General features: G+C 43.4%; 1 protein-coding gene across 1 annotated transcript; it reads right to left on the reverse strand.

The window, feature by feature from the left end:
* Positions 1-5,698: 5,698 nt before the first annotated feature.
* On the reverse strand, positions 5,699-18,114 carry cnn3a (calponin 3, acidic a). Its single transcript, XM_079754424.1, has 7 exons — positions 17,863-18,114; positions 9,273-9,394; positions 8,947-9,013; positions 8,540-8,677; positions 8,296-8,412; positions 7,801-7,947; positions 5,699-6,867 (listed from the first exon to the last, which is right to left on the reverse strand). The coding sequence occupies exons 1-7, from the start codon at positions 17,917-17,919 to the stop codon at positions 6,529-6,531; spliced, it is 987 nt and encodes a 328-aa protein (XP_079610550.1). The 5' UTR covers positions 17,920-18,114; the 3' UTR covers positions 5,699-6,528.
* Between the last annotated feature and the right edge of the window lie 2,391 nt (positions 18,115-20,505).

The raw sequence follows: 20,505 nt of genomic DNA on the forward strand, positions 1-20,505 counted from the left end.
AATGTATGCTATCAGGTACTTGTATGGCAGTGGTGGTGGTGATGCTCTAAACATAATTTCGTTGAACTCTGTTGAAGGACAATAAATAAATCTAATCTAATCTAACCTTAGTTTAATAGTAATATTGGTGTACGCATAAAAACAGTAAAGCACGTCTACAACCTCCTATGCACTTTATGTGAAATTGTTATATCCATCAGGCTGTTTCATTTGGTTTGGAACACACCAATTGGAACACTGCTTTTTAATAGTGCATCATGAATAAAGCCATTTGGATCAATGTTTGTTGAATCTTTAATGAACTGTTTATGCGTGTGTGCGTGCAATGCAGCTTCGCCTTCATCCATAAAATAAAAACGACTTTTAAGAGTCACATGACGCTGTGATCTGCTGTGGTTCCTCTGTTGTCCCACCTGCCCAAGTAACAGTGATACCCCGAGGACACCCCCCTCCCAGGGTGTGCATGAGTCACTCGGACCATAGCCTCATACTCTGAACCCTGGACCACACAAGGGGCGCCTTGTATCCTGTATCTGCTGCTCCGGCCGCCGTCGGCCCCAGACCCCCAGTGCTCATTCATCCAGTGAATTATGTCACAAACGGGGCTATAGTCGATTGGACGGGAGCCAATACAGTCATGTCAATGATGTCAAGGAACGTATATATCAAGGAACTTCCTTTCTTGATATGCCCGCGGGCCTCGTTTAGTCTTCTGTTGTTGATGGTCAGGTCATTCAGAGTTTGAGCTTGTTGTGCTTTATTTGTATAGGAAATGTTTTAATAATCGGTTAAAACCTGATGCTGTTATATTGACTCCAATCCCCTTGCAACCTTTTAATGTTAAAGCAGTCATTCAGAACCGTATGTGGAGAACATCTTCTCTGGCAGTGCTAAATGGGGCCCTCTTCAGTCTCCACCATGTACTGTTATGTTGTGTACTGTACATTAGGTTCTATAAACCCATACTTGAATGGTTGTCACGCAACCACTCACCTGTGTTGACGTAGCATGGCAAATATCTGTGCATGCATACATGTGTGAGAAATGCTTATGCTTTTACTAGATGTACGCAGTTAAAAAAACAGGAGTTTAGTCCCGGAGCATTCCGTGCAGCGAACCGGATTTCATTTGCCCAAACAAAAGCCATTGAAAAAGAAAGCCCCTCACCAGGAGGTGAACAGACCGGCCTCTGTCCCGGGGTGTGGCCCTAGACCGCTGAGGTGGAGGCGTGAACGGACTAACTAAGCTTATACCTTGCTCTCAAAGGCTATAAGGCGTGAAAGAGTTTGGACGACTCAATACAGTGAAAAAGGTTTGCCTCAATAACACCATTGGAATCACACCTCATAACGGGTTAACGCACTTTGGGCTAATTCATTGGAATTGTTGTGTTTAAATGTTTATTTTTATGCGCTTCCTGTTTTCGATGTACAGTGTGGTTCAGTTTTGGGATTGGTGTTTCTAAATGTGTTCTCTATACACTTTCTAACTTATTATTACTGTTATCATAAGTTATATGTTTTCCATGCAGTGGAAATGAACAGCTTTATTCTTGGCTCAAACTTCTCCCCCCCCTTCTCCTTCCCCTGCTTTAGGATTTGTGAAAAAATAAAATAATTTTCCACTGTCCCAAAAAAAGAAGCTCATCCTATTGCCAAAATAGGCAGTTTTGGATTAAGTCTCTGGCATTCTCATCCATCTGCAAGACGTCTTTAAAGACGTACCCACACATGACATGCACAGAGAATTATTAGGTACTTATGTGGTATACAACCGGCATTTGCAATCCACACTGGAATTTGCTCATTTTCAAGCCATTTGAAGACATGGACATTTGGCAGGCCTTGTATTCGGAAAGTTATAGAATTATACCATATATTATATACTAGCACACGCATAGAAACTTTACAACAATTGAAATGAACATCATGTCGCTCACAGGGTGTTCATATAAACCATTCATAAACAACTAATAGATTGCTCGAGTTTCCGCCAGAAGGTTACAGGAAACGACCCAGAAATCAACATTCCAGAAGGGTCTGTGTTGTGGAGGAGCTCTCTGCGTGCTTCACCTCCTCCACTCGCAACAGAGTTGTTTTAACGTCACAACCAGTGCTCACTAATTGGCAGTTCAACAAAAGGGAGCCCTGGTGTTCCCATTGGCCCAAATGGAAACGGAGGTATTTAAAGTCTGCACCACAGGGACATAGGGACTCCATTGTGCTGCCTTCTGCAGACCTCTCTTATCACTGACCTGGTGGTAGAGAGAGCGAGTCAAAAGTCAGTTGTTCTATCACTTTCCTCCTCTCCACAGACATAGAAGGGTTTCCTCAGCTTCGTACCAAGACGAAAAACCTACACGAGGCAAAAAATAAGAAGATTAGGAGAATTGTGCACAGCTATTACTGGGGCACCATCTGGGTCCGGTTATGTAAGGCCTTTAACAACATTAGGCAAACAGACCTTTTGTTGAGATTTTCTCACTTCTTTTTCCACTTAGCCTCTCTTTTGGAATGAAAATGAGCACCGCTGTTATCCTAAGGCTGTGCAAAGTGTAACAACTCACATAAGAACATAAACCTAGTATCCGTTCCTTGGAAGTTGGACTACTGCAAGCGCTTTGCTGATGTGGTTGATTTAACCTTAAAATCCCCTAATGTGGGACGCCGGCTATGTTATGTTTTCGACACTTGAGTAGCATCAAGTTATTGCTGTGTTCATAACGATGCGTTATTCTGGTTGTACCGTAAAAGGTAGCCGTCAAATGAGACAGGAGTCAAACTTGTCAAAGTTGAACCTCCAAGTCAGAAAATGAACAGTGACGTATGACAGACAATCCTTTAACACCGTTGTCATCAGAGTCCAACACTTCACAGTCCACCAACCAGAGCTCAAAGGCGTGTGTGGGTGGGGGTGTGGGTGGGGGGGGGGATCAATCACTTCTCGGTACCATCCCTAGGAATACCGGCCCCTCCGTGTGGCCAGAGGCTGAGCCAAGGCCCCGGGTAGGAGCGAGGGCCAGAGCCCAGGCGATAATAAAGTCCAGGCGGTCTGGACCAACAAGGTTTCCTTCCACAGAAGTGTGTGTTTGTGTTTGAGTGTGTATTTCCCGACAGGTATTGTGATCTTCATGTGAGACGTGTTTAACTCTCCAAGGTCGTCTCTTGAAGGAGTAAACAGATGTTTCATCTAATGCTAGGTATTGGAGTATTTCTCGTGAAAGACACGTGATTGCAGTTGTTCAAAATGGTGAGGTGAGGTCATCTGCCCTTCAACTACCGTGACATCACATGGCCCAATCAATTCATCAATTCAATCCGGCCAGATAATTGTAATACGTCTATGTGCTTTGATTTCAGCGTTCGGTTTCTATTTGAAATTCAGGAAATGGTGGGTTGGTATGTTCCAGGCCGCTGTGGTTAGAAATGTCAGCACAAACCATCAAGCCCTAATCCTGCACCTCATCAATTTTAACTCTCTGGCCTGGGGTAAAATGTATTGGCAACCTGATACAACACACACACACACACACACACACACACACACACACACACACACACACACACACACACACACACACACACACACACACACACACACACACACACACACACACACACAAATATTTAATAGTATAACAGCACCATGGCTGTAAGGTAATACTTTGTGTAATTAATCAAAAGTGCCAGGCATGATGTACGTCTGGCCCCTGAGAGACATGTGTGGGGTTGTGGCTTTAAGGAGGGAAGCCGGTTATACTGTCAAGTCTGCTTTCTGTTTGGGACGGCGCATGCTTTGGAGGCCTTCACAGGAATGGATGTCTTTCATTTTTTGTATGTGTGGGTATGTTTCTGCCCTTCCCTTTTGTAAAGCCCTCTGTGGTTGCTAGCAGTTACCATGCTGGTTTGGACTCCAGCTCTATAATTGAGTCCTTTGCGTCTTTCACCCTGGATTCCGCAGGCTTGCACAAAGCAGTGATTATTCCGGAGCAGTGGACTGGTGGGGGACTGGGGTTGGGGGGTGTTTGAGAGAGAGAGAGAGAGAGAGAGAGAGAGAGAGAGAGAGAGAAAGTTGCAAGAGATTGAAAGCCAGGGGTCTTGAATGAATGCCATGGTTTTCTCATGTATCCTATTGGCTGACCCCCTCCAAACCCGGTGACCAGGCGTCCTGCTCATTGGACACATAGGTAACCTCACCCCTCCACCCTGGTGCAAGAGCTACAACACAGAGACTCATCACAGCACAGCCCTAATGAAAAGTGACCCGGGTTCCACCAGTAGGATCCTGTGTCCCTGTGTGCACAATGACATCGGTGCAGACCTCCTAATTGGGATTAAAATAGCCTTTTATTCAGGGAGAAAGCCCCATTGTGACATACTCCTTTGTGTATGTGTATGATGGTCCCCGTCATACACAGACATGCTAAGGTTCAACTCTGTTTAAGGGCTGAATGACTTTTGCTTCTTGACCTGCTGATGAAAAATGTGTCCCATGCCTGCATCGATAGCACTCAGTATCCGTATCCAACGAGATAAGTCAGCGCACAACATGTTGCGGCTCTCAACATTCCCCCCTTGTTTGAGGCCTTGGACAAGTTGCCATGGCATTATTTACAGATGAAATCCAATGAAAATGCCCCCCTCCCCTATACATCCCATATACATCCCCATAACAACGACCCGACTCCTTGAGGTGAATTACGTTAAAACATTTTACAAACTGTTATTAACTATCTATCTAGAAATCTGGTAGAGCAACTGTTTGCGTACTTTAATTTGACGAGGCTAACAGCAAGGGAGTGAGGGGGTAGGAACTGCAGTTGTACATTAGCCTCAGCATATATGCTGATTCACATTCCTTTGTATTTGTATCAACTACTCTATGTTGACACTGCAAACAGTACCAAGGAGGTCCATAAACCAATATTTGAATCTACTTCTATGGCCGCTTGTCAATAGTTAAATATGCAACTCATGCACGTATTTGGCAAGGATGAACCCATGACAAAAGATCTGGTTTGGTTTCACAAAGACAAGCAATCTTTCACTTAATGTATTGATACGGCATGTTATTTTTTATCTTATTGCAGATACCAATGATCAATTAACACAAGGTTATTCGGCTGCTCCTACAAGTATTATACATACATCCACCCATCCCCAAAAAGGCTATATATACTTTATATATATCCCTTTTTTTAAACAAGTCAAAGAGCCACCTTGTTGTTTCGGTCTAACCTTTTTTAAAAAAAACCTAAGGATTAATTGGCAGCCAGGCACAGGAAGAAAACAACTTTTGGGGCATGGGATGTGTCACTCCTATACTCTCACAGGTTAATAGTCGCAGGTTAGCATTGCATAGCCTGACTACAAGACAAAATACGGTTCCGTTAATTCTGATTATGTAATGATTATGTAATGATTATGGTTGATGATTTAGGGTGTTAGTCTGCATAACAAAAATGTAAACTTGAGGAGCTAAGGTTATTAGAGACCGTATCAAAACAAATAATGCTCACCTTTTCATTAATCTTGAATAATGAATTCCTTTTGTGATTAAAAGTTAATCAGATTTACAAGGGAATGTTTGAATTCTTTGTTGATCTTGGAGACCAAGTTACACGATAGCACTCAGCCATACAATAGACCACAAATAGGACTCATTCAGAAACTAAGCACTGTAAAAAGATACTTTAGGATCCAAGGAATTTAAGGCTTTATTTATATTGAAACATACAATTTATCTTAAAAAGAAAACATCACACAAGGGACTGGTTTATGATCAGACACATGGCAATAAATACACTTTAGGAATGTAAAAGGAAACAATGGACATTGTAACATGCTGGGGGAGCCGGAATCACCTCCATAGCCCCAATTGATAAAACTGGACTGGACTGGCACGAACTACAGTCTGATCCTCCAACTCAATGGAAGATGCGGGCAGGTGTGTGTATATTGGTGTTGGAGGTTGTTCAAAGCAGTCTTTTTAACCTTGAAAAACAGGTACATGGAAACTATGATAAGATAAGGGATCGACAAGTTGGATTTTAAACTTGGCTTTTGCTACAACGCTGGTTAGACGAATGCTATTGCTAGTTCACAGTGTCCTGTATTTTTTTATATTTTGTATAAAAACAGTAGATTTTCTCTTTTTTTTTTTTAAAAAGGAATGTACTCGTGCTCAAAAAACTAAACAAAACGCGGAAACATTGACCTCACGGTTCTACTGCCACGAATGAAAGAGAATCATTTAAACCATCGCCGCTTAGGTTGGGGGGGAGCAGCGAATGAGGTGAAACGCACTCAAGGCAACGACTGAATCTTATTGCTTAGAAACAAAAAAGAGAGTAAAAGAAAAAACAAAGACTAGCGAGGATAGCAAAAGTCTTGCTCTGTTGTGTTGTCGATAAAATACGCATTGTGTTAATACTGCTCCGACTAGCGGTATAGGAGGGAAGGGGTTAAAAGGGGCAGGCCGTCTCGTGGTTGGGAGGGGGGACGGGGGGCGGCGGTGTGCAGGTAGCCACTAATAGTCAATACCCTGGTCGTTGTAATGGGTGCTGTAGTCGTCGTGGTAACCGGCCGGGTACTCCTCGTCGGGGAACTCCGCCTGATAGTCACTGTCGCTGATTTCCGATCCGTTGGTGCCCGTGCCCTGGCTGCCATTGGTGTGGACGGCCGGTTCCGTGGCCGTGGCGCAGTACTTGGGGTCGTACACCTGCCGGCCCAGGCCGTACACACTCATGCCCTTCTGGGACGCCACCTTGTTGGTGCCCATCTGCAGGGAGATGGTGGAGTTGTCCATGGGCACGGCCGACTTCTGGTCGTAGATGTCCCTGCGGGTGCCCGGGGCGGACATGCCTGCCTGCACGGACACAGAACACACGCCGGGGCGACGCTTTAGCAACATGTTTCAGGGGACAAGGCGTTTCATGCAGGAGGCCCTCAGAAGGTGAGGCAAGTTGTTTTAGACAAATAAACGCCGGTCCGCAGTTGTAAACCCGGAAGCATTCAGAAGTATTTCCCCAAGTTTTCTCCTTTTCTCCTTATTGTAACGTGGGTAAGAGGCAAACACAATTTAAATTCCTCTATTTGTCTGGCACATACTTTGGAATTGACTATAAAGCTGACTTTGGCTTTGAAGTTTGTCTTTTGGCCTCAACCTCACTGCAATCTATTTGTTGATTTTTTTTTTGTTCTACATGCTGAAAATAAATGACGATATAATGAATTAAAAACCGAAAGAATGCATTACCCCATCTAGGTTTGCCACCTGTCCCTTAATATGGGAATGTTCTGTACTTTCCCCAACACGTCTTACATACACAACCGCACAATCATGCTATGATTATAGAGTGGTGAAAGAGAAAGTTTTGGACTACAGTGAGGTAAGCGGCTCTCTTGAGACCGTATAAGCTGCCGTTGGCTGGTCCTTTAGTGCTCTGTTTATATCTCTTGCGTGTTTATTGGTCTAATTACAGTAAACGGCTTGGGTAGAATCTACAAAAACCTGATTCTTCCGCTTTTCGTTTTGTGAAAGCTCTGTGAGAAAGGAATTAAAAGGCTTGTCCAAAATAAAGGCCCGGGTGGTGATCTTGATGGAAGCAAATAGACGCCCGGGCTTAGAATGGACGTTTTATACGCTATTTTGTTTTGCAATTTTCACACATCAGTGTTGAGCAAAAGTGCATGGGGTTCAATCAAAGTGGTTTTGATTCGACTTTCTTATCAACTCTTGATAAACAACTTTTGACTCCGTCTACATGGCCATGCGAGTGCTTGGTGTGCGATTCCTCACCTGGCTGGCTCCCTTGTTGGTGCCCATCTGGAGGCTGATGGTGGTCTGGTCGAAGGGTTTGTCCGTGTGCGTCTTTGGGTCATAGAGATGTCTTCTGGTGCCATAAGCCGTCATTCCTGCCTGACTCGCACACTTGTTTGTTCCCATCTGAATAGAAGAACAAATTAAAAAGAGGTTAAGAAGAATTATGAATGGGTGCGAGCTTAGTCTGCGAATGGGTTTTGTCATCGACAAAGTGGGTCCTTGTGACCGTAAATTGTACTTCTTGCACTTTTTGGTGTTGGAAATTCTAATTGAATGAAGAGTTCATCATTATGATATACACAATCATCATGTTTAACCTAGTATTTGTGGTAGACTCTCTACCGAGACTTAAACAAGGTCTTCCTTCCAAAGTGATAAAAAATCATTGATGAAAAAATGTCCTGTTAGATACGTACATGCAAAAACATACAACAATACAACAAACACACAAAAGTACTACAACGTTCGCACCTGTAATCCAATGACACATTGGCCTGCCTTGATCTTGTCGTCGTCGAAATGCCGAGCCTGTTTGTCTGCATATTTCACACCAATGTCAAACTTTGTGTCCATACCTTTGGTCTTTGCCTAAGAAAACAAAAATAGGTTAGTCACTAACAATGGCTGTTGAAAAGATTGGGAGAGAAAAAGAGGGGAGGGCGAACACAGAGGACACAAACACATGAGCCTTCATAGTAGGTCGGCGGTGGCTCACCATGTTCGCCAGGGCAAGCAGTGTGGTCTGAACTTGAGTGAGGTTCCCGTTTTCAAACAGGTCGTTGGCCTCAAAGATGTCGTTGGGCTTCATGCCGTAGGCCAAGATGGCTTTGATGAAGTTCCCGAGGTTCTCCAGCTGCAGGGCGAGGAGGCAGGGAGGCGAAGAGAGAGAAGAATGGGAATGATTGTGTGTGTTGGGGGTACTGGGGAATCCCAGCTCAGAGTAGGGTTAGAGTGCAACGCTGGCTCGGTCACTTGAAGCGGAGCGAGTTTCATGAATGACTTGTTCCCAGGTCGTGTTCTGAATAGCCTCATTATTATTGGGGACTTTCTTTGTTTGTTGCAAGGATCCACGAAGGAAATGAACAGTTCTATAAAATGAGGGTAAAAACACTTAGGTCTCACCTTGTGCCAGTTGAGTTGTGAGTGATTGATCTTCTTCACCGAGCCGGGCTGCAGTTTGTTAATCAATCTGGGGGAAGACAAGCGAGATAAGATCAGACATGGAACATCATCATTTGGCTGACAGGCGCCAATATAGTTTGAAAAGAGACTCATTATGATCTGCTGTTCTGACCATAACTGGATATTGGACATGAGCATCTTTTATTTTCTGGCCGAGATCAGCCTGGAACATTGCAATTCCCCCACACCTCTGCAATGTCAACCCTATCAGCGTTCAAACACACACATACACACACACACGCACACACACACAAACACACACTTACTCGCTTAGGATGACCCCATCTTTCAAGCCCTTCTGGAAGTTGTCTCCAATGGGCATCCCGGTCACCTCCTCGATCCAGTAGCGCAGCTCCTCTTCCCGTTGCAGATCGTACTTCTGAGCGATCTATGCAAGGGTCAAACGATACATATGATTAATTAACAATGTTAATTGTGACTTAAAAACACTGCAACGGGTGTGGTTAAGGACAACATCTGCATCGGCCAACCCTCCTCAGACACTAAAATATGCCGGTCATCTTGTGGCTTTTGGAGACCAACATCTCGAGTCACGTTATGTGAATTGGTCAACCGAAACCAATGACAAACTGACCGGTCAAAACATCAGAGGCCTTTTAGAGATGCATGACATCTGTAGAACTAAAGCATTGAGGTCCAGAGAGCATATGGATGTTCAAATATATACGTGTTTTTAGATATATACGTTGTGCCTGTCAAATAAGCATTACCATGTTGGTACATGTATGGAGGAAAATGAGTTGCATGTTTATTCTGCGATGTGTGGACAATTGCCTTTAAGTTGCTTAAATCAAAGACATTTTCCCCCACCCTCTTCTGTTCCGTTAGGATTTCTTCCTTTTAGAATCCCCAGATGGGGGTTAGAAGGGGTAACAACAGTATTGATACACAGCTAACCACATGGACTATAAGGCCCAGAGACCCTGATTCAGAAGATCAAAGACTGCTTTGAAGTCCAGCCCAACTTTGCATTGTTGCTACCATTGTGGTGGTTGCAACCATAGCTAAGTAAGAGGTAAGACTATCGCTATATACATAAGAAAGCTTGGTCATCCAACAATTCCGAATCGGAAAATACATCCAAACAATAGTGTACGACTTCCATCTGGGTTTGTTGTGATAAAAATGACAGATTCCGCATGTCAAACTACACCACTCGGATCAGCATTGTTTCGCTCTAGCCTTGACCTCAAAAAGAACAGACCGGAGATCACAACACATCTGATTGCGTCTGAAAACTCTCTCCATCTAAGAAGCGCTATTTGTGAGAACGAGTCCACTTGTGGGCCCCATCTCTACGGCTTATTTTATTTCCGTCCTTCTTGTAAACACTCCATCTCTAGGTCAAGGTCAAGTCTAGTCAGATTTCAGGAACTGAAACGGAGGCAGCATAAAATAAATAGGAAAATGACGTTTGCCATGTGAATTTACATCTGGAAGCTCACATTTTGGAAAGGTATACACGCAATCAGAATGGGTCAGAAATACATGTTTCCCAAATCAGTCAGTAGATGGAACATTACGTTTACAAGTGGGATGTATAAAAAGTGACTCTGAACAGCGAAAGGTCCTTGACCATGCGTGCGTTTCCGGGCAGACGATGGTGTGTGAAACAATCCCTTTTGGTCTTTCCTGTAATAAAACTTCCATGGCGGCTGCAGCCATTAGCTCATGGGCTCGTTGTAAACAGCACTCTAGTATTGGCTGCAGTCCCATAAACACAGCGTTCCTAGCTCGTCAGTTTCTGAGGACTACAATAAAAAAAAGAGAGCGAGGTAGAGAGATTAAACATCTGGTCTTCCTGCCAAACCCCAGTAGTCCCCCCTCATCCTGGGGGGTACTGCAGGACATTGGCCACTGGAATGGGAACTGAAATAGCACATTTTACAGTTGCCTATTTGGCCATTTGAAACGATAGGAGAATACAGACCTTGAAAGTCTGGCCAGACATTGTCAGTCTGGGGGCTTCCATAAGATGGGGTCCTGCTACCTAGATAGTATCTAAACAAGGAAAGGTGCTGAATCTTGTCAAAATACAACCCATAATGTGAACCCTTAACAGCTTCTACACCCCAACCACTCCGAACCACTTAAAGTAGATGATCAAATTGTCGTCAGACACTGTACAGATTTGCCATCGCCCGTGTTGCCAACTACTGGGTGGTGAAGGGTGTGCCTTATACGTTATATGTGCGCTCATCGCAAGCCCCAAAACTTGGCGGAGGTGAGGAGCGGAGGACGGGGAACACGACGCCCGGTTGGAGCTCCATAAAACGTGCTACGCATACTCCATCATCTGGGAGATCCCCGACTCTCATGAGATCTTCGATCCCTGAGTGCTATAGATGGAAAGCTTCGATAGTATAGTGAGGAAAATACAGTTTGACCGCATCACAAACAAAAAACATTGAAGTTCATCCACTGTATAGAGTCTGCACTTCTGCTGGCCTTCACACAAACAGAAAGGATTGTTTAATTTCGCCCAAGTTCCATGACCCCCTCCCCCCCCCCCGCCTCCAATCGCCAGGCCGTTTCAGTGTAGCATCCAGAAACCAGACGCCACCAGGGCAGGATGTGGCCAAACTGCTTTGTAACTTGAGGCTGAAAACATATCTGTATCGTTCCTCATATTACCCACTGGAGCGAGAAAAAACAAAAGCTAAAATGTTCACGCGCTCTTGTTAAAGGCCAAGCGATGTTGTGTTCCACGACCATGACTGCATGGGAGGTTGGAGAGAAAAGGTTAGTGGAAGTAGTTTACCTAAAGTGGAAAGTTGTCCATAGTACCAGGCTGGAAAGCACTGTCATTTAGGAAATAATAAGACAGGCATTAAGTACACAGTTTTTGGAGTTCTCCTCTGGGAAACACGGAGACCACAGAGAGAAAGAAAGAGCGCAAGAGAGAGGGCTAGAGCAGGGAGAGGGTGATTATAGAGAAGAGATTTCCCTCCTCTCACTCCACACCAGTTCACTTCTAAGAAAAAAACTAAAAAGATCCTGTTCTCTTTTATCTCCTGAGGCACTACAAAATGTGCATCTGGAATAAAACAAGAAATGTCAAAGTTGAAAACTGTACCCCCTGACGACCTTTCAGCCAATCCCGTCTCTCTACCTACCCAGTTATGACAGTATGAAAACATACAGCCACATACCAAGAGAGAAAGCAATGTGGAACCCGTTCACCTTTCTAGAAACCAATGTAGACATGCACCCACCCACAGAATATGGTGATACCAGTATACTTTGACATCATGATAAATTATCATCAAGTATAAATATAATTAAATATAAATGTAGAACACACAGTAAGCTGTGAGCAGACCATACATGCCAACACTAGGTTGTAAAAAACACACTTGTGTTATACTGATAACAATTGTAACCGCTATATCAGCAAACATTCGGATTCCAGCCACATAAATAACCAGCTAGCCAGTCTACAGCCCAGCCCTACATGGAAAACCCCTCCACTGAACAATGGCATGTGGTTAAAGTTGAAAGAGAAGGAGTTGGTGGTCAAACCCCTCTCGGATCAAATGGACAACCATCTTAATGTGAACGAGGGCCTCAGTGCCTGAACTGAAACGCGCAGTTGGCCAACCACCAGTGTGTTACCCCATGTTGGCCAGCACCACAATGCAGATTAACCATTTAGTGAATCATACACATGGCGTTTACTGAACTATGGCTAGATCAATATTGCAGATGGTTCCCTTTAATATTTAACCACAGCCTGACTCAACTTGTGAAGAGATTCAAAGAATAAGGTTGATCGACAGTTGACATCAATGTCAACTGAACAGACAACAGAATAATCAACAGGCAAAACCAGTTTCCACTACTCTAACATTCATAGCTGGAAGTCAAGTGAAGAGCAGTGTCTCACAGCCTTCCAAACCAAGACAGGAACACAAGTGACAGATTTACAGCCTCTAGAAAGCAGGGATCTTTTTCTTATTGAAAACAGAAATGGAAGCAATCATCCAATGTTCTCAAATAAAATGTTTACTTTATTTGAGCCTTGATTGAAAAGTATTTGTGCTATACTGTAGATAGAAAAGGACTCTAAACAATTCTGAACTCAATAGAAATAAACACAGGTCAGGTTTTCTTTGCTATAAAAAGGATAAAGCCTGAAACTACTAAACAACAAAACCATATTAAAAGGAAAAACCCAACTTAGAAAAACAGTTCCTCAACTTTCGGAAAGGGACCATGACAACCAGAACAACAGTCTCCATCCCGTTCATTAATGAAAGCATTTGGTTAACAAAAGGGAACAGACCTATCAAGGTGCAGCCTGGCAGACTGAACGCCAGACTGACTTCGAAGAACGTCGCAGTGTCAGCACATTGCATGGGAAAAATACTGTACACAGCCTCCCAGGAGGTCCCCCCCCCCGCACTCCCACAACAGCCATTACTCTGAAGGATGGCCACGTCAGTTGAGTTGTAAATAAGGGGAGCTGCCCTTGGCACTGATACCTTGTGGTGGCTATGCAGAGGTCGTGAACTCAGGACGGGGGGGGGGGGGGGGGGGGGGGGGGGGCAGCGACACCACGCTAGTCGCCCCTCTCCCAGGGAAACCTCAAGCTGAGCCCTGTCCATCCGGGCTCTGGGCCAGAACCGCCCCTCCCCCTCTCTTCCCAATGAGTTTAAAGGCCAATGAATGAACGCCCACGGAGCGACAGCACTACGTGTGTGTGTGTGTGTGTGTGTGTGTGTGTGTGTGTGTGTGTGTGTGTGTGTGTGTGTGTCAACATAGCAAAGAAAAACCACACCTGCTTCTGCGCAGGGGGTGGAAGTGGATTGAAATAATCCATTGTCTGTGAGACTTAGTAATCTTACGGAGACGAGTACGTCTCTATAAAAAAGAAAAAGAAATGCAGTCTCAACAAAAACTGAATACCTGGTGAGGTGCGGCGGGACAATAACAACAGCCACTGCATCCCGTTATTCTAGAGGTCTGGATCTGAATAAGAGGATGCACTTGCGGTGGGGGTCCACTGGGCCCGAGCTTGTGGGAACAGACACAAATGCCTTCTTTTGTCGGGCTGTCTACTCTGAGCAATTGAGACAGATGTGGTTCAATAAGCTGCTGTCGTTGGCAGTATTGTCATTAAATGCCATTTGCCATTCACCAATCTTCAGCTGTGCAGAGCCACTGGGAAGACTCTCCACACCCTCTGTGTGGAGAGTTCCATCTCCTCCCATCAGGAGACAGGTTCAGGTTCCCAGGATGGTACAGACCATCCTCTTATAAATTCAGCCATTGGTTTCTTCAACAAAGTCAAGAGGCTTCCTTGTTTATATTGATATTTAACTAACTTACACGGTGGTGAATTGTCATTATTATCAATTGTTTAGTTTAAGAGTTGACTCCCAGTATGTCCCACGCTGGCCCTCATTGATTGTATGACTTTATCTCTGATGATTACGATGTTGGTGTTATCCATTTGTTGTTTGCATGGGACTACTTTTTGTAGGCTACTGTTGTACAACCAATTGTCCCCTGGGGGACATTAATGATTCACTCTACTCCAATAACCAACCAACCAATGCATAAAGGATTATTAGTCTCCCATTTGTATTGGTCACAATGGTACTTGGTTTAAGGACTTTTGTCCTGTAGGCCCTAAACAAACAAAGATCTGTTTGCTTAGTTCAGAGGCAACAAGCCCGGCCATGATCTAACTAAAACCAGGACGGGAAAGGGAAAAACAAAGACAAGAGACACACTTAAGGATTACCGGTCCCAAACTAGTAACAACTAGTTTACCTTAAGGCGTCCATTGACAATGGACAAATAATTATTGAGCTTGCTTGCACTGAAATGTGGGTAAAGTCAAATGTCAAGAATAAATATTGTTACTTCTACATCTACATTTTTGGCAAACATATTTCAATCATTAAAAAAATATTTACTTTAAAAATTCAAAAAAGGACTGGACAGGGAACTGTAGTTTCTTGCCAAGTTAGTGTCAGCTGCAAACAGGTTTAAAGATTGTTATCTATAGTAAGAAAAGCAAACCGTAATTCAGTACGGCAAACAGTATTTCAGATCAGACCAAAGCATTGAAGATTAGGTTCCAAAATTTTCCAAAAAGTCATTCAAACAGGGTAGCCATTTCAAAGAAAATCGCAGTCCATGCTTGGCTAGATAATCTTTAGTAAATAATTATTAATGAACGGGCCATTTCTCAATATAATAACAATAATGATAATAAACTAAACAAAAACACGTCACGCAATAAGCACTAAACAGGTTGCTTTGCATAAACATCCATGAAAACCTAAAGCTAAAAAAACTCCAGCAGGTTTAGCTAGAGGAACAAGTCTTTGTGAGAGTTCATGAACTCTGCCACGGCTGTCAAAGACACTAGGGTCTTGGGAGAAACGTGTAAACAGAGCGCTAGCGTGTGGGAGGGCTCTCTGGCTGCCAATCTAATACTCTGCCAGCACTTCTCCTTCTTGCTTCCCTGACTAGAGGAGGAGGTTCTGATTAGGAGGAGTGGCCGTAGCCTACTGCATACCCAGGTTCATTAAAAAATAACAGCCAAGACCAGGTAGACAAGAAGAGGCTGGCTCTACATTTCAATTAGTGAAATTATACTATTAACCATCTGAGGCCTTTAAATAAGTCAATGTAATAACAGCAGTAATATAATATTGGCATGATTGGCTTGATGCTCCCATCACTGACCCGAAACAGAAGAACAACACTAGACTAGAGTACAAGATTGTTATAGTACCGAGGGGTTTGAAGAGGACAAGTTAACCTCGGGATAAATCTGCAACATCATTCACTTCAGTATTGATTCATCAATAGCATGTTGAAAGGTTATGCCTACAAGGTCATATCATGACCCCGAACCAATAGATTGGATTCAGTCTTCTGTCTGAGAAGATCATTGTTAGTTTTGTGGTGGTGGGGGAGGGGGGGGGGGTACTGGTGCACCAGTATTTATATGAAACTCATTGAGTGACAAGTGTTCATGGCGTTCATTGCTGTGTTAACAGGCAGAAAACAGCTTGGCTGAGCTGTTTTTCATGCTCTCCATCACACACACACATGCCAGTTGATGTTGAGAGACTGCACTTCAGTTAAAAAAATGTGTGGCAAGCATATTGGCAGTGACGGTGGAAAGAAAGAAAAAACGATTAACATGGGATTGGAATCAATTTTCAACTGCAGTTCCCCAAATACACTTCCAGAAGCTCCTGTGAGCCAATGGGTTTGACGGATTGAAAGAAACAAAGTGTGAACTTACACTTTATATAGGCAGATATTTAGTGTAGTTATACATAGCTTTTGCCTCAGAAAAATCCAACTAAGCTTTAATAGACAATAGGATTTCCAATAATATGTTTCATGAGGGCTAGTATGGCTCCAGAATCCCTTGTGTGTGTGTGTGTGTGTGTGTGTGTGTGTGTGTGTGTGTGTGTGTGTGTGTGTGTGTGTGTGTGTGTGTGTGTGTGTGTGTGTACTGTAGTATGATATATAGTCTAAGTGTAAGTGCTTCATTTGAGCTCTGGAATTCCAGGCATGCAGCGCGCGCAGCTTCCCAAGGAGCCCAGGGTAGGGAATCACACCTATAGCAACACAGCCCGCAGAGGGAGAGGGCCCCCCTGCCCGGCCACATTCTTTTGTCCCAGGAAAATGTCTCTGCGTCACATTTTGGTTTTCCAGTTAAGTGGAAACTAGAATTGAGAAAACGAAAATAGGACTGAGATGAGACTTCCCCTTTAGAAAGGTAGACTGTTGGCCAGCGGCAGAATCTAATCCACTTTCAATTAGTGTTCCGTTAAAGGTTCATTAAAAAAATTAACGCCAGTTGAGTGTTGACCTTCCGTGTTTCTGCTAACCAAACTAACGTGACTGTAAACAACATTATGCAAGTTAAAGCCTAACTGTGGAATTCGACCCATTCACTAAAAAGGGCCTATTAAAATCGGCTCCTGCTCTGAGGTTTTTCCGATGATGTCATGATTTAGCCATTTCCTACGAACAGGAGACAACTCCAAAAACCCATTGATGCGACATAAGGCCTATACACCATCGTCAGTCTGAAAATCGAGCATGATTTACGACACAAACAGATTTCCCATCCTAAAAAACTAATTTGTTTACAAAGATAGTTCTTCGAAATCTGCAAAGCAAACTTTGCAGATCGTGTTGAAACACAAAATGTGGCTTTTTATTTACACTTTTATGCCTACTGGCACACATCACTGTGCAGTAAAAGTTTAGGGGATTAAAAGGGAATAGGATAATCATTCCCACAAGTAAACTAAACGGTCTCAGGAGCCATCTACTGTGCTGCAGCTACTGGAGCTCCTCCCTATAGGAACAATGAGCTTGATCTGGATTTCACTATAATCAAGTATTTCCATGGCATTTTTCCTTCAGTAACGTTATACATTAAAAGAGAATTACCAAAAATGCACACACTTTGGCGTTCACTGCACAATAGGATCCCACATCTCCTCCAAATCAGACCGCAGTAGCTTCACATCAAGAGACAAAATGGAAACTTTAGAAGAGATTAAATAGAAAACAATGAAAGGTTGCACATGCATGAAAAGAATGCCAATGGGGGCGATGCAAATCGACTGCGATGAAATGGTCTGCAAAGTTCGGGAGAAAAGTGTGTTTATTCAAAGGTGAACGCATAAAGCCAGCATTCATGATGAGCCCGACATGTGGTTCAACTTTGTAAACCCTTCAAGTCCTCGACTGCTGATTTAATTGAAAGATCGCTCCACGAAAGATGGATTCGTGTAAAACGCCTTTCCATTTAGTATTTTACGAAGGAGAAAAAAACAGCCTACTTACTTTGCTTTTGACTTCGGCGGATAATCCGTAGGCCGGTCCCTTATTGAATTGAGTCATTTTTTTTATTTGGATAAATAAAAAATAATAAGTTTATATCTTCGGCTACACTGCAATAAAATGTAGCAAAAGCACTTGTGCTATGCAACTTAGTAAAAACCACAGTCCCTTCAAAACAAAAGTCCTCAGAGAAAATAAATCCGTGCAGATCTGGTGTGGGAAAGCGAAGCGGAGTGAAGCAGCCTGTCTGAGTCAACAAACTAACCGAGGCTTTTTTTCTCTCCAGAGTGTCAACGACTGACAGAACATGATGGACCAATCAGAGGCGCCTATTTTACATAGTGAGCAGAGACCCTCCTCTTGGAGGGTCTCTGCTCTGTTGCCTATGTATGCTGCTGTTTAGCAATCATTGTGTACCTGTTAATATCACAAATAACATGGGGATTACTATGAGCCATAAAGAGATCCAGTCCTTGGTATTTCCATATTTCCTCAACTTGAATAAACCGCATAAACAGTGGATGGCAGATTTGGGATGTCTTTCTATAGCCACGTCATGGTTGAATGAAGGCCTGAATGAAAAATACATCACATAACGGCTGGAAATCAGTAATACGGTACTTTTTATTCATAAACAGAGAAAGGTGGCCTTGTTTGACCTACCCTCGGCTTCTTAGATCCTGGGCCAGGGTGTAATTCTTAAAAAAAGTGGGTCGTCAGCCGAATAAGGGCTGCTCTGATTTCAAACGATAAGCATTGGGTTACTGTGACTCAGTCATCATTCATAATAATCCTGCTCTGCCTTCATGGGGTATAGTGTGATAACGTGGAAACGGATAAGAGAACTAATTAACCCTTTTTTCTTTTCTTTTCCTTTTACAAATCATGGAGAAACCCTTTAAACAATTGCCTATGTGTGTATGTTGTAGCCTTGGTGTCGGTGGTTTTGAGGACAATCTAAGGACCAATACGAGACAGGTTGGAATAAGCCCAGACTTGGCCTGGCCTTGCCTTCTCCCCGAACAACCTCACATACATGGCAGACATCTCAAGGGCTCCCCGAGTCAGGTTCAGATTACCTCCCCGGTTGGACGTCTGCCACCGTGCTCTCCGTCTCATTCCCGGCGATTTCGTGACCCTGCAAGTGGGTCGTTTGCCAACATCTACACCGGCGGCCTCGCCTGCAGCACCCGCAGATGAGGGCGGTGCTACGGAGCCTGTACGGCCCGGTAATAATTCTTGGTGATACAGGCGTGGCAGTTTATTATATGGTAAACGACGGACGTGCCGTCGAAAGGGTATCATTTATGGTTCTGTGCGGTGACCGCAGAAAACTCCCAGGGAAGTCGCATTCCTGTACAGTCATCTCTATGTTCATGTCGTGGATCACTCATGTTTCACACGGAACGAACTGGTGTCCTATTTTTGTGGGGAAAAAAATGCAACTACAGATATTAATATTGTAAATGTTTGACTGCATACTGGGAGCAAAAACATGAAGTTATTGCGTTGAGCAGACACCAGCTGTGTGTGCATATCCCACACGGATGATTAAATATAAGTATACATTATGAATATCACCACAGCCCTGTGTTCATCTGCACTCTCCAATCTCTTTCACCCCATTATTGGTGTCGCTCAAGAGGAGCTCTTAATTTAGACCATGTGCTTTTCCGGTCCTGCTCTACATCCAGGAACAGGAAACGGACAGAAAAAAGTTAAGACAAACAGTAGAAACAATGTTCATGAACACGAACAAACACAAACAGCTCCCTGAATCAGTTCAATGGAGGTTCACTTATTTTTTGGGATTCTCTTAAAACAAGAGTAGACTGATATACTTCAATAAGTGAGTCCTGGTGGTATATCTAAATGGTTCAACCAAAAAAAAGTAGGAGTCGGTATTCTCTACTATGATAACAATTTCAATTTCTACATAAAAAATAGATTTAGGTTGAATATAGATCAGATGTCACCACAAGCTAAGCATGTGTTTACCAAAATGAGGCTGGGAAATTGATGCCAGAGCAACATGTGTACTTTTCAATGGTAAATCACTGGGTCTGTAAAGCCCATAATAGTCACATATAGTGTCAATGTGTCTGTGTGTAGCTGACATTTCACAGCCCATACTAAGAAGATATATCGGCTGGTTTGGCCACACCCAAACAAATGATCCCTTCCAATGATCCCAGACACTTCCTGAAAGCGTTGTGATGGGGGTTCATCAAGAATGGGGGACGACATGAACTCTGGTCCGACTGGAATTATGGGAAACTTAAACCTTTTCCCCCTCTCTTCGACACTTTACCAGCAAAGAGCTTCCAACAGCTACCGTGATAAAACTAATTAAACCACACTCAACACCACAGCTACAAATAATACCAACACTCAAATTACAGTTGTAACATTTAGTCGCTTGCCTACATACAGCTGGCTACTATATTCATTGAAGGCTTTTATAAATTTGTTGAGACAAATAAGTACAGCTATGTCAGTAATGGGCACGTACTGCCATCGGCGATAAAACATGTTATTATGTGCTGTTGTGCACCACTTGCACTACAGTCACCATGAGAAAACTTCCTTGGTGAAGTTGGTGCAATCAGTAAAAACAAAAATGGTTCCCAAATTTGCTTGAAAGAG

This window comes from Pollachius pollachius (assembly GCF_949987615.1).
Source record: "Pollachius pollachius genome assembly, chromosome: 17".
Taxonomy (NCBI): domain Eukaryota; kingdom Metazoa; phylum Chordata; class Actinopteri; order Gadiformes; family Gadidae; genus Pollachius; species Pollachius pollachius.

Excerpts from the sequence above, each read along its gene's own strand:
- cnn3a (XM_079754424.1), bottom strand. The coding sequence starts at position 17,919 with ATGACTCAATTCAATAAGGGACCGGCCTACGGATTATCCGCCGAAGTC. Across the intron at positions 9,395-17,862 it reads CCGCCGAAGTCAAAAGCAAA|ATCGCTCAGAAGTACGATCT; the intron begins GTAAGTAGGCTG and ends ACCCTTGCATAG. Across the intron at positions 6,868-7,800 it reads CCAACAAGGGAGCCAGCCAG|GCAGGCATGTCCGCCCCGGG; the intron begins GTGAGGAATCGC and ends GTGTCCGTGCAG.